Source organism: Thunnus maccoyii, chromosome 9 (genome assembly GCF_910596095.1).
Source record: "Thunnus maccoyii chromosome 9, fThuMac1.1, whole genome shotgun sequence".
In the NCBI taxonomy this organism is placed as follows: Eukaryota; Metazoa; Chordata; class Actinopteri; order Scombriformes; family Scombridae; genus Thunnus; species Thunnus maccoyii.
The window spans coordinates 13,570,845-13,586,005 of NC_056541.1; the positions used below are offsets into that span (position 1 = coordinate 13,570,845).

Below are 15,161 nucleotides of genomic sequence, written 5' to 3' on the forward strand. Positions count from 1 at the left end.
CGTCAACTCATGCAGAGCAGCCAAATATTATTCTAAGGTCTGGTGGAGATCTCTGGAAGTTTCAGACTGAATTTGAAGAAATGTGTCTTTAAATTATGCAAAAATATAAAAATATCATCTAAAATATTTCCATTTGATGCAGTTGAGTCTTGTGTTTTAAATGTTTTCACTCAGTATAAACGTCACAGAGCTTCAATGAAAAACTTGAATAAAGAATATATGTGATCATATGATGTGGAACATGAGAAATTTATCAGCCTTTAAAAGGGAAATTAATGGAAAACGGGCATGAGAAGGGTTTAAAAGATGAATCCGTTAATCAAATAATAATTTCAACAATAATCTAACATAGATCAAGTTGTGTCAGCAGTGGTTGGAAATAGGTCATCATCAAACATTAACCTGTAGTCACTATTAATAGATAAAACCTGATTTTATTACCATGTGAACAAGCTAACAACAAGCTAAAGTCATGTAACCAAGCTGTGAAACACAAACACAGTTACTCACTGCTTGTTGTTGTTGTTTTTTAAACTAGACATACTAGATTTAGTTGGCAGCCACTGCAGTGTGAAGCTTCAAGTGGCAAATCAATCTTAAAAATAGGTTTACACTCACAGCTTTGACACACACATCACATCAATAATCTACTTCTTATTTTTGATGCAACATCCTTGCTATTTCCCCCCCCCCCCCATGAAGGAGACATTAAATGTAACACTATCCCAAATAAATTACTACTAACACAGTGAAGCTACATGTGTGCAGTAACCATTGTTTTGAGACACTTCTTTCATAGCTGCAGGATGAGGAACAGGAGCGTTGTGAGGGCATTTACCTGAGGTCTGCTGGCAAACAGTCGATTTGAGCTGTTGACACAAAGAGGATCAGTCATTTATTACGCTGAAGAAAACCTGAGGGTTTTACTGTAAATTTACAGACTCATTATGCTCACTCTCTATGGCTCTGTCTGGATCTGTTTGATTTATCCATTCCTCCAGCTCTCCTGCAGCGTGTGTTTGTGTTTAGAGGTGTCTGGTACCAGGTGATAGTTGTTAAGGACTTGTCACATTAGCTTTTGTGTTTTTGCAGACTCTATAGTAAACGATTAAGTCTCCTGTCTGGTTTCCCTTCCAAAAAGCTGTCACTTTACACACCTGCACGCATTCAGGAGACACAGCGAGACATGAAAACACTCGTCCTGCTCGTCGACGTCTTGCCCACACTGCTTTGTTTTATTGTTTTGAGGGGAAAATTATAAAGGAGTTTTATGCAGATTGGGAAATAAAGGAAGAAAAGAGGGCAAAAGCCTGGTCAGTGGGTGAGTGTGTTTCTTTGTTTGTTTTTATATGTGTGTTCTCCAGGGAGTATTACAGATTACAGTTTGCAGAAATAGGAAATGTGCAATGTGAGCTTGAACTTGCTCCCCTGATGAAGTTGATTCACAGAAATCTGGCCTGTTGTGCTGTTGCTCAACCACTCAGACATCTGCTGCCTGTTTTTTTTTTTTTTTTTTTTTTTTTCTTCTTCTTCTGTTTTCCCTCCACAGAGACATATGGTTCCTCAAAGATGCTCTTAGTCAGAAACTCATTCACATTCTCACAATAAATTCCTCTCAATGAGTCACACTCGGCTCGTATGCTCAGTGACACACACACACACACACACACACACACAGTACCAGATCTCATTAGCTGCTGCACCTGTGTGAGTTACCGTATGATGTTGATGCAGAACAATAACTGTTCTGTGTCAGCGTGTTGGCACGAAAGAGATGCATACATTCATACATACAACAATCATTAACTAGCAACAAAAAGCTGCACACTCTAATGGCAAGGTCGTCCATTTTTTTTCTGACTTTTCTGTACAAATGTTCTGGCTAATGCTCTCCTCATCGTGCAGAAAAAGTCCAGTGCAAACAGACTGAAGGGAGGCAGTACACAGATGGACTAAGATATATTTTTAATTAATTAAATTATTTAATGTTATGCACCATAACACCGAGGCAAATTCCTTGTATGTGCAGACCTACCTGGCAAAAACCCTGTTTCTGATTCTGATTGAAAATCAGCATCACAAGGCAAAAGAAAAACAGTGACACTGGTAATAATACAATTAAATATTACATTAAAAATTGTTTGACAAAATATTCTTACCTCAAGGAGTCTGTTTAGTAGCTGTTCTGGAGCTTTTGATCATATCACATGATCTCCATCAGCAGATGGAGTTGTCACGGATTACTAGATGTTCAAATCAGCATTTCTTTTTAACTTTTTAGGGACTTTTCGTCCATTTCGGCTTAAAAACCAGAGAAAATCTGCTATAGAAGGTCATGTGATATAATCAAAAGCTCCAGAACAGCTACTAAATTGACCTTGAGGTGAGAATGTTTAGTCAGCTGCTGTTTCCAAGGCCAGTAATGAACTCTGAACCACCTTTCTTTTTTCTTTTCTTTTTTTTTTTTTTTTAAATTCAAATTCATGACTCCATTACTACATTAACAAGACTTAAGTGTCTCATATGATAAGAACTTCTTTTTTTTGATACTCTGAATGTGCCTCTTTCCTGCACGTATGCATACTTTTTCCTGTTTGAGCAAATCGATTGTGCACTATCTCTTTATCTTTCAACAGTCATAAGAAAACCTGTCGGTTTAACCTGAAACTAAAGAAGCAGAAACAAATTTCGCTGAACATCCTGGATTAAAGTTCAGCTGTGGCAGCACTTTGGTACACAAGTTCACTATTTTTTTTTTTTTTTTTGTCGTTTTCTTATTCACTGACTCATATTTCGCTAAATGAGTCATATCCCTCTCATCTCTGCGTCACCATGCTTTTAGGTGATGATATTAGACGCTGTGGTTAAAACAGAAAGCGTTAGGAGTGACGGCGTCCATTCACAACACTGGCGAGCTAAGGAAATCGGGCGGTCGGGGGGTTAATCTATTCTTTTGATGTGTGTGTGTTCCTGTCTGTTTTCATGTGTGCGTGCGTGTGTGTGTGTGTAGGATTAACATAGACATTCCTCAGGCTCACACACTGTCACATAGACTCAAACTCATCCGGTGCACAAAACCCTGGAATCCGTCGTCCCTGCTCTTTCTTCTGGTCTTCATCCCTCCCTCTCTCCCACCCAACGCCGTGTCTTTCGCTGTCTCGTCTGTTTCCTTTTGCTGCTCTTGCTCTCTCACGCTACTCACCCTTCTAGTTTTTTTTTTTTTTTTTTTTTTGTTCTGCTCTCTTGCATATGTCTGTCACATAGAATTTGATGTCGATCCAACCGGTAGCTTGTAAGCTATGTTTGTATGGGAGAAAGCTCACATAAAGTTTGGGGGAACTCCACCCAGAGCTAGATAATAATTTGATATCGACACGTATCTGAGGCTGCAAGTAACGATTATTTTCATCATCGATTTATCTGTCGATTTATTTCCTCGGTTAATCAATTCATTGTTAGATCCATAAAATGTCAGAAGATAGTGAAAAATGTTTCCTAAAGTCTAAGGTGACGTCTTCAAATGTCTTATTTAGATATTATATGTATGAGAGATTCAGTTTACTGTCATATAAGACTAAAGAAACCAGAAAATATTCATATTTGAGAAGCTGGAATCGGAGAATTTGCACAAACTTTTCTTATAAAATGACCATTAATAGATTATCAAAATAAATGGTGATTAATTTAATAGGTGGCAACTACTCGATTAATTGACTAATCGCTGCATCTCTGTATGTATCATCTTTCCTTGTTATTATGTAATTGTGTCAAGTCAGAGTAGAGATATTGTGGTTCCTGGTTCTCAGATGATGCCGTCACAGTGTGAGATCTAAAATACTTTCGAACAAACTGAATCATTTCTGAAAGTTACAGGATTTTCTACCACATGATTTTTAATACTTTAGGAAATATTGTATCATATCTATATTAAGAATGACCACAATTAGAGCCGGAACAAATAGTCTCATAATAAGTTAACAAAATCATCAATCAATTGAAAATTCATCAGTAACAATTTTGGTAATAGATTCAATAAATGTCAAACGTTATCTGGTTTTAGCTTCTCAAATGGGAGGATTATTTCACTTTTTCCTAAAGTTTTATTTGGATCGTTTTATTTGATTACTAGAAAATGAAATTAATCATTAGATAAGATACTTAAATGTCCCCGTGGGGAAGTTTGTTCTGGATTCTGTCCTGCAGTTCAACAGAAGATAAAATAAAACCATCAAACAACAGCCCATCGCTTCCACACACATACACAATAGTTTGCATGAACACACACCCACCGATAATGGCGACATATTGCACAATCCTCACGGCCAACATCTACATTACATGTTAGTATTGAGAAGCTTAACGGACATAGGCAGTAATTAATGTTTATAATGGTTTATTAGTTGCAGCCCTAATATTAATATATTTTTATTTTTACACAGTCGAGCGGTGTCAGGAACTCGGGGCAGGAGAAACATGGGAATAGCGTACAACAAAGGTTCCCAGTTGGATGCAAACCGAAGATGTTGCGGTTTATGGTTGGTGCCTTAACATCTAGGGTCACCAGGGAAATCGGCAACATTATTAGTATCACTCACCCAGAACTGTTTCAAGATACACTATCTGTAGATGAATTGCTCCGATTACTGATAAATACTAGGTTTCACTAGAAAGCTACTGAATATAAAAAGCTGCAAATTTCACTGAATTTCACACCAATGGTGCCAAGACTGTGGAGCTGCAGGCCATTAGCGCTGCAATTAATAATTGTTCTTCATATTGATAAATAATTTGATTATTGTTGTTTGTTAATTAAAGGGGCTCTGTGGAGTTTTGTCGTAAACAAACAAAAGTTATCTTTACGCTCTGTAAAATGCATCGTGTTTATCCTTTAGGTCTAACAAAGATGCTGCATTTCCTTCCTCATAAAACATTTGCAAAGCCTGTTTTTTAAGTATTTTAAATCCCGCATTGTTGACCTCCATGTTTACCAGCTGCTTCTTCTTTCCTGCCTTAACTTTCCTGCGTTTTGCTACCTTTCTTGGCGCATTACAGCCACCGATAGATCATTTTAATAGTACGAAACCACTGGCAGGACTGTGAGTTGCATAACCTGCATCCTTCTGCATGACACAACCTACTCATTAAAACACTTCATAACGCTACTGGAGGTCAGAAACTCCACAGGTTGCCTTTTAAGTGATTCTTTTAATTGCTTGTTATGTCCGACCAACCGTCCAAAACCCAAAGAAGTTTTTGTTATTGTTGAATTCTGTTGATCAATATGTCAACTAATAGTTTCTGCAAGACCATTAAGTTGTCATGCTTTGGGTTCGATGACAGCCGTTCCCTCCCAGTCTGTCTGGTTGTAGTTTATACTTTTAAATCCTAAAAAAATAAAGCTGATGTTGACACAAGTGGAAGATGATTGATCATCATCATTGCCTGTCAGATGGCGGGAAACTTTCCATCCTCATAACACCTGAGTTTTTAAGTGTCATACACACCAACAAACGCATGCACACAGATCCAGGGCACATACCAAACGTATGACGCTCACTAGTCTTTAATCTCTCAATAAGAATTGCTGACTCTCTTGTCCCCACGTGTTCCTGTCAGCTGTCACCCAGGCTTCAGTTCGGAGGTGACTTCTGACCCAACATGCCACGGGCCTGTACACATGGCTGACCGAGTCATCCATCCGTGTCTGTGTGTGTTTACGCCGGTGGCTACGTTAGCGCTCGTTTGTATCTGCGGGCTCGGAGGCTCTGCATCGTTGTATTAGTGACGTGTGATTAGTTTGAGTGAACGCATGTGTGTCTGTCCGGATGTGCCCACACTCATCTTCTCTGTCATTCGTCTGTCCAGCTGGGTTTCAGGTTTTACCTGCGTGGGTCAGGACACCCGAGGGGAAGGGTCAGCATATGCGTCCTTATTCTCGGAGTGTGTCTGTTTTATTAGTCAGGGTTTCAGAAATGATGGTTTTGTGAAGGGTCAACGTGCAGAAAAGGTCACAAGCCTGACTCAAAGTCACAGTATCAGGAGTTCATGTAGCGTGCCACAGTTCAAAGAGCCACCAGGAAGCCCCTCATATCTCATTTAACATTCTTCAAATACACAGTTTGTCCTGGCGGGGACGACCTTGGAGCTCTGCCATGAGAACTCCCATCATGCTCCTCTTCCTGAATTTCACTGCACTTTTCTTTCACCAAGGGAGGCTTCGGTTTCAGCCACGCAGAGGATTCACACTCACACGCGCGCGTGTTCAAAGATAAAACATAAAGAGACTGTACTCATTCGCACACAATCACTCAGATAAACTCATAAAGGGGGTCATCTGGTTCATAGAGAGAGGCCACATCCATGTTTATCTGTGTACAAACTGTCCTACAGTGGAATGTGTCGCTCATCTGGTCAGCTTTTAAAAATAAAATTGTGGTGGCACCTTTGTTGTACAGCTCAATTAATTAGGTTTATAATCATCTTAATTAAGTCTATAAAACATCAGAAAACTGAAAAATGCTCAACACAATTCTCCTTCATCCCAAGGTGATGTTATCAGACGCCTGACAGTCTAAAAGAGATTCATTTAATTACAAAGTGAAGACAAGGATAAGCAGCAAATTATCTCATTTAAGAAGTTGAAACCATTAAATTTGTGACATTTTTGCTTGAAAACCGACTTAAACGATTAATTGATTATCAAAATAGTTGCTGATTAATTTCCTGTTGATCGATTAATTGACTAATTATTGAAGCTCTACTTTGTTGATAGGCCAATAAGTTTCAACAAAGCTACAAAGACTTCAGAGTTCAGCTGCTGCATCACTTTGAGCTGGTTGATAAAGTAGAGATTTGTATGACATCGCTCCAGATTTTAAGACCAAATGAGGCTGTTTACCACAAATTACAAGCTGGTTCAAAAAAGGTTGGTTCATCGTAGCCCTAATGTTTATCAGGACATGCAGATAGTTTGGGTTTTATTTGTTCAGAGTTTGATATGATCTCCACTAAGACACCTGCTGCCACCTCAAACAACAGAGGTGAATGTTATTTGGTTTGTGTTTCTCAAAACATTAAAAACAATCACATTCGTAAAACCTAAAAGCTGTATGTTGTTCCAGTTCAGAGATACCACCGAGGTGTCCTTACTAACAAACTGAAGACATTTAATTATGACAGAGTATAATCATAATCAGGAAGGTTAACGCTCCCGTTGGACTCATTACAGGATAGTTTGAACATCTTTGTTTCAGTTTCTTCTTTCTGTTTCTGTATCACATTTCATGAGTAATGTCTGATCTGTCTGACAGTCATTATGTCTTCATTGTGTTTTTCAGGCTTCCAGCCCAAAGCTGACGACTCACTGCTCAGATATCCAAGAAGTCCGTCGTTGCACCCGGCTGGAGATGCCCGACAACTTAAACACATTTGTTTTAAAGGTACATACAGAAATAATAATAATATTCCTTCCTCAGGGACTATTTGAACTGTTTCTGTCTGAGGAAAGAAGGAAAAGCAAGAGTTAAAAGTTGCAGACTCAGCCAGCTGAGTTGTTTATATCCACGATGTCAGATCCTCAACCCTCAATTCAACATGAAGAGGAAACAAGACAATCCTTGTGTCATATCATCTCATAACAAAACTCACTTAGATTTGTTGTTTAGACGTGAAGCGATGCTCCACCCAAAACTTAACATCACCTCCTGTAGGTTTGACAGGTGGCTGTAAAATCTCCGTAGCATTCTCTCTCCCAAAACAGTGACTCGAATCATGATGGTTTTAATGGTTTTCAAGTTTCCACCATGGAAAGAAGTATCAAAACATCCAACAGCAGCTTCAAATAATCATTGTTTCACCAAAACATGGCTAAATACACCGCTTCTGTTGCTCTACTGCCCTCTTTGAAGTTTCTGCCAGAGTCTATCTTTGTGTTTGAAGAAAATTGCGTCTCTGCTAAGCCTGGATGGAGAAGAACAGGATAACGATTTTGAAAACTTTTCAGCATTTTGATAAGTTTCTCAGCTGTGAAAACTTGTCACCGTTACAACTGCATTAGAGAAAATAAGCTGCATCCAAAAATTCTGGATACTGTTAGCGTCTCTCCTTTTGGAGGAAATGCCCTCTGGGATGCAGTAAAGATTAAATCTGACTACATTTCCTGAGGTTATTTGACCCTGAAATGTAATGCGTTGGCACTTAAAGTTACATGTTTTTTTTTTTTAGTCTTTTTTTCATCATTACAACACGCTGCAAAACTTAACTAGATAAAAGTTGAGTCACGCCTTAAATATGCTGTCAGTGTACTGTATGAGTAATATATAGCAGGAGAAAAACTCTTAATTTTTATGTGTCATAGCTGCTTCTTGCATCAGCAAATGTCTAAATTGGGTGTCCAGACTTCGGACATCAGCTCAGTGTCTACAGTAAATAATTTGTAATTATATATTATAAATATTTGAATGCATATCTGTGTCTGCAGGTTAATCGAGGTAGTCTGATATTTGAGACGGACAACGACCAGCAGGTCAGCTCCTGGACCACAGAGCTAAAAGAATGTATCAGCAACAGGTGAGAAGCTCTTAAACACAACACGAAGACACTTTATATGATCAGGAACTTCAATATTAGATCTCGTTATTTCCTTTTTTCAAATTTGATTCAACTCTGAAAACGTTTGGTTTCTGTGAGTACATACCGAACTGGAGACCAAACCATTAACTTTTTCAACATCATATATTTTGAATCTGTCTGCCTCAAAATGGAGACTCGTAATCTGTAATTTGTCTCAACCTGACCAAGCCAGCTGGGTCCCACACACACACACACACACACACACACACACACACACACACACACACACACACACACACACACACACACACACACACACACACACACACACGCAAATAAATGATATATAATGTCAGCCTGCATCGTCCTCATCCAACTCTCTCAACGCAGGTTTTTTTATTGAGATTCTGAGTGGAAACATTTAGCACTTGGACTTTGGCAGTTTTTAGTGCTGGATGTTTACTTATGCTGAGTTATGTGTTTGCAAATACAAGTGAGAATAATTTGTAGAGCATGTGTATATGTGGAGAAACATGTGCGTGTGTGTGTGTGTGTGTCTATATACCCATCATTGTTTGCCTGTTCCTGAGTTTGCATCAGTTTGCTTTAGGGCTCAACACACTTAAGCAGATTTGAACCTGGATATAGTTGGAATATTTCTGGTAATAATAATACATCATGTCCATGAGTCAACTTAATATTTACACTAAAGCTTTGAGAGTTAACACATCTGGTGTGGAGAGTATTCTGTTGCATCTTGAGTGTTGAATGTAGTTTTTAAAAATGAGCAAATACCATAATTTGTATATAATTTTTCTCACTTACTTTTCTCAGTAACTGAAGCTGTGAAACAGAATAAACAAAATTGATCATGTTGGTAGATAAGAAATGAAGATTACACTTGACTGTATACTGATTTAGATGATAAGAAGTTAACAAAATTAAAGGCCCACTCAGATAGCAGACTGTTACCTAAGTACAGCGTGTAATTGTGTCCAAATGATTGTGTGCAATGGAAGAAAAGTTTCAGAAAAATTAAGATCTGAGAAATCACAAAAAAGGACAACAAGCAGAGTAGTACTTTTCAATAGTTATAGTTATAATAATCGAATAGTTTTTTATCTCTATCAGTTATTAGACTACCAAAAAAAAAAGCTTTTATAAGTTTGATCTTACTCATGATTCTGGATGTGGATGTGTGTGGGGTTTTGGGCTGTGAAAGGAAGTGTGGGGGAGGACTCGGAGACCTTTCTCATTTCTGCAGATGTCTGGAATGTGTATACACACACGCACGCACACACACACACACACATCCAGTAAAGTAAGGTCAGAGTTCACTCTTGAATTCGGTGTTTATTCAGATACCTCACCAAGCCATATCATTTATTTCTCTTCTCCTCATTTTTATCAAAACATTTCAAATCGTGTGCAGGTATTCATTAAACTGCACTGTTTTCAGTCTCTGTGTGTGTGTGTGTGTGTGTGCACGTGTTTCTTCTTGGCTGATGTGAATATTTCTAAGAAATCTGTGCTTCAATACTCTCACTTTCTTTTTTCAGAAATAACACATTTTTACTGAGTTTGGGAGGACTGTTCGCTGTCACCATATCCATATTTTCGTCTCTATCAAGTCCAGAGGGAAATATTTGGCTCTAAATGCTCCACTATGTTCACCAGCTAGTCACTAACTGTGTCTGTTTGCATTTTGGTGCTGAGCAGATAGTGTATAGTTCGTTTTTAGAGCTTTTTCTCTGAAAACAGCTGCTTTAATGTGGACGAAAACAACACTATGGGAGAGCTGAGAGTGAAGCAAAACAGTAAATTTGCAGCCAGACAGCTAAACAATGAGCTGAACCTCACTATAAAACTCCATAAAGCAGAACGGAGCCGGAGAGTTGGGTGATAATTCGCTGTAGCTTCATCACTGCGAGCCTCTGACACTACATACGGTCTTTGGATACGTTGTTATTACAAAAAATATAAATTATAGCCACTTTAAAGATAAGGCGGACATTATTCTATGTTTTTGTCATTGTCAACACATCCCATAAAAGGACTAAAAGTCTGTCTCTCGGTACTCTCAGTCTCCCCTACCCTGTCTGTGTCACTTGTTCCTACTGAAGACACAAAATCTCCAAAACAGGTCACAAATATCTATTTTCATATGTACAAAATGCTTAAGTTAAGCACTGTAGGTTTGAGCAAAAATGACCTAAACAGGAGTAAATACTGCTTTTGTTGGGGACTATTTTCAGCTGCATGTCAGGCTTCAGCTACATAGACAATACTTGTCAGTAGAATCTATGAAGTGTTGGTTTTGATCTTTTTATGGGATTTGTTGACATTAATGAGAATATAGAATATCAACAGCTGTATCCTTTAGCTAATCTAATCCTGCAGGCATTGAAGACAGGCCAAAATGTCCATATGTCCTCATTTATAGCAAATAAACCCCACAATGATTCTCACAAAGATTGAAGTGCAAGAACACACACAGCGTGAGGAGAAAGGAGACTTGTCTTCCTGTTATGCAGAGTGCTGCAAACTCAAGTCAGCATTTTAGCAGGATTTGCTCTGGCTTCCCTCTTTAACCTTTCCTGTTCTCATCTCTGTATGTACACACTCATACTGCGTGCGTGCGTGTGTGTGTATGTGTGCGTGTGTATGTGTGCGCAGTGAAACAGAAGAACAGTAAGTCTTAGTTCAGATCTGAACTGGTGAACTGGACTCACTTCCTGTCTGAGCTCGGTGTCTTTGTGTTCCTTCAGCCTGCTGTTTCCTCCATTTTCGCTAGACTCACCCCACCGACACATGCACACACACATACACACTCACGCACACACACACACACACACACACGCACACACACACCTCTCTTTCTCTCTCTAACCATCTCTGTTGCTCTTCTGCACTTGATAAAAGTGTTGCATGTAGTGTGTTAACACCAATAAATCATCAACACATTTATTTTTGTAATTACAGTTGCTTAAACAAGACATTTGTAGCATCTACACTTAATTTCACACCAACTCAAATAGTTTTTCCACCTTGAAACAGAAAGATGATGCTGATTTTCCAGCACAGGCAGAGATGAAGCTTTCATATAAAGAAAGATGGTGACACAAATGGGACAAATTACTTTTTTATTAGATTAAATAATCATGAAATTTTCCTCCTCAGGGCTTCACACTGAGAATAACATTGATGTGCAGAGGATGATACAGTGTGTGTGAGTGTAATAATGTAATCTGAATGTTTTCTTGTCCTTCAGGTCAGGCAGTGTGGATCTGGAGCCCCTTCCCTCCCCAGCAGACAGCTCTGTTCCAGCCAATCACAGAGGGAGTTCAGAGTCAGGAAGTCACAGTGAGTGCTGGGATGGGGGGGCTGGAGGGTGTGGGGGGGGGTGGTTGCTTCTGTGTAAATTACTTATCAGACACATCCTCTATCAATCAGGGTGTAGTTGTGTCTGTGTGTGTGTGTGTGTGTATATATATATTTCAAAAATTCTCCCTCAAAACTTCAACTTTACATTTTTGCGGCAAAATGTGACACTTTGATGTCCAGAGATGATGTAGGAGTGAAGTCTACTGTGTCTGGAGACGTGTGCCCCTGCTGGTCAGGGACAGAGACTGTCTCTCTGCTTTAAATGAATACAAAATCCTAGTTTTTATAAAGGAATTTAATATTAATTCTATTAAAAGAAAGTTAAGATTTATGACTAATTGTGTCTCATATTGGTAGTTTTTACCATCAGTCCTTTAATATCTCACTTAACAAGTTAATTACTAATATTTGGGATTATGGCTTCATCGTTAAGAAGAAGTTTACAAAAACAAAAACAGGGCAGCCACATATATTTGGAAGAGAAAAGAAAGGTGAACAAAAAGGCATCATGTTGTAAACAGACAGACTTCCTGGTTCAACTTTAAGCTTCCAAACTCACATTTTTACCTGCAGTTTTTCTGTTTCAATGAAGCAGTAATACCATATAACATTTTTTGTGTGCTTACTTTTATGTTCCAAATAAAGCGATAAACAGTAGATGAACTGGCTAAACTGTTTGTTTACAACAGATAGAAACAACAACAAAAAAATTCACCCAAGTTGTACTAAGCTGGAATTATTCTTTAAAGGCGGTAATGATTGTCTTTTTTGCCACTTGGGGGCAGTAGAACAAATGAAAGGTGGTTAAAAACCAAAACATTGAGCTCAAAGACTGTAAAACACTCTGAGGGGAACTAAAACCAGGTGGTAATTATTCTGTTGGTTCGTCACTACAAGCAACACTTTTCATATCACACAGAACATATGCGTAATGTAGCACATAGTGACGTCACTTTGGACTCCAGGATGTTATAACGGGCGTTTTTCAGTTTTCTTATTTTTCTTTTATACACCAAATGATTCATAGAGGAAAATAACTGGCAGATGAATCAATAATGACACACGTTGTTTCTCTGTTCATCCCTCCAGTCCCCCTCACATTTGCCCAGCCAGAGCAGGTTGTCCAGAAGACCGATCACTTCCTGTTCTCCTACCCCTGGTTCCACGGGCCCATCTCCCGCGTCAAGGCAGCCTACCTGGTCCAGAGCTCTGGACCAGAAGGACACGGAGTGTTTCTGGTTCGACAGAGTGAGACACGCAGGGGAGACTACGTCCTCACGTTTAACTACCAAGGAAAAGCAAAGGTACGGTCTCACAACGTCTATTTTCTGTTTAACTTAGTCTGCATTCACACTGGCCGTTCAGTCCACATCTGGAAGTGGTTCACCTAAAAATTGGGTAACACTGTATGAATGAACGCTTTTTTCGAACCCACATTGTTCTCCTTTTTCTCTGTTCACGTCAAAACGGGTGACAACATCATTTCCTGGCGGTAGTGGTAAACTCTTTGATAAGTAAGCGTTATGCAAACATACCGCTGATGTGAACCATCTTAAACAGACCACTGAAGACAGACCACTGGATGTAAGGAGAAGGAGGAAGTGGCATTTTTCAGCCCTAGTTCGGTCTCCAGAAGTATAAAAACCATCTTTTCGTGATGTTTCTCTGTTCTCACGCTTCTGTCTCTTTGTCTTTCTGCAGCACCTGCGCCTCTCTCTAACAGAATGGGGTCAGTGCAGGGTGCAGCACCTGCGCTTCCCCTCCGTCATGGACATGCTCAGTCACTTCCGCCTCTTCCCCATCCCTCTGGAGTGCGGAGCCGCCGGTGCCGTCACGCTGTCCAGCTTCGTAGTGGCGGGCTCCAGCCCTCCGTCACAAGGTGAGACTCTCTCGTTCATATCTCTTTGTCAAACCATGGCCATCATTTCTGTCGGTTATGTCAACACTGCACATAACCAAAGTAATCACGTGTTAGCTACAACAAAGTCCAAGAGGCAGGAAACGCAAGCAGACAATACTTAATCCTAACCAGTGGTTCCCAACCTAGCAGTCAGGGACCCTCTGCTGGGTCACAGGATCAATCTGAAGGGTCACAAAATTATATAAAATTATATTAGTTTTTTTCTGATCTTTCTCAAGAGTTCAAAGTTATCAAAATGAATCAGTTTAAAAGGGTTTTGAGGGAAAATCACTCTTCGATGGAACTGTTCACATGCAGCCTGTGACGAGAGGTTGCAAGTAGAAAAAAGGTTGAGAACCACTGATCTAAAACACTTCATTTGTAAGTAAGTAATTTGTTTACAAAGTATGTGTAAGAAGTTCTCATTTCCTCTTTTCTTTCTCAGGTCAGCTCTCCAGCGCTCTCCTGGTCCCCTTCTCTCTGCATCGCTGGAACTCGGAGCCCAGCTTGGCTCACTGCAGCCTGGCTCGCAGCTCCAGTCAGCCCCACTCCTCCTCCTCCAACAGCAGCACCACCACCAGCTCCGTTTCTCAGCAGGGGAACCACCCGACTCCTCGCGGCAACCCCATCCCTCCTCCATCAGCCCCGGCTCCTTTGCGTCGGAGCGAGTCGGTGGGCAGGGGGCCCCTGCTTCGCCACCCTCACACCCACACTCCCATCATCCCTCAGCGGGACTCGGACTATGAGCTGGAGCCTGACCGCAGCCGCAAGCGGGCGATAGACAACCAGTACATGATGCTCTGACCCCGCTGAGTCACCAGCCTCCATCACCTCCAACAGACAGCCGTCTCCTGTGAAGCCACCAACATGCTCTCACACACACACACACACACACACACACACACACACACACACACACACACACACACACACGATCACGACCCCCCCCCCCCCCCCACCCAGCTTCATGTGGGTGTATGAGACTCTCAGAGAGCGCATGATGTTAACATGATTATAGCAGACTCATGAACTTGAGCGTGCAAGTCTTTGTCTGATGAATGCGTGGCAGTGTGTATATCACACTCACACACACACACATACACACACACACACACACACTCACTAGGTCTGTGCTGGGTGTGTGTTTACCAGCATCAGATCCTCACAACCTCCACCCCGAGTGTCCACAGTGAATGTATTTTTGGGAGTTTTATAACAGTGTTGACTATGATGATTATTCTTGTTTTTATTGATGTTGAGGTTGTGTGTGAGAGAGAAAGAGAGAGAGAAAGAGAGAGAGAAAGAG

At 40.2% G+C, this 15,161-nt stretch overlaps 1 protein-coding gene across 5 annotated transcripts in view; it reads left to right on the forward strand.

Moving 5' to 3' along the window:
- Positions 1-14,782, forward strand: part of sh2b3 (SH2B adaptor protein 3) — a 53,323-nt gene extending 38,541 nt beyond the window's left edge. For all 5 annotated transcript variants that reach the window (XM_042421779.1, XM_042421781.1, XM_042421780.1 and 2 more), the window contains exons 3-8: positions 7,338-7,439; positions 8,480-8,568; positions 11,843-11,934; positions 13,045-13,259; positions 13,657-13,834; positions 14,301-14,782. In XM_042421779.1, the coding sequence (XP_042277713.1) occupies positions 7,338-7,439; positions 8,480-8,568; positions 11,843-11,934; positions 13,045-13,259; positions 13,657-13,834; positions 14,301-14,659 (1,035 nt within the window). In that variant the 3' untranslated portion in view covers positions 14,660-14,782. The remainder of the gene's footprint in view (positions 1-7,337; positions 7,440-8,479; positions 8,569-11,842; positions 11,935-13,044; positions 13,260-13,656; positions 13,835-14,300) is intronic.
- Positions 14,783-15,161: the final 379 nt, after the last annotated feature.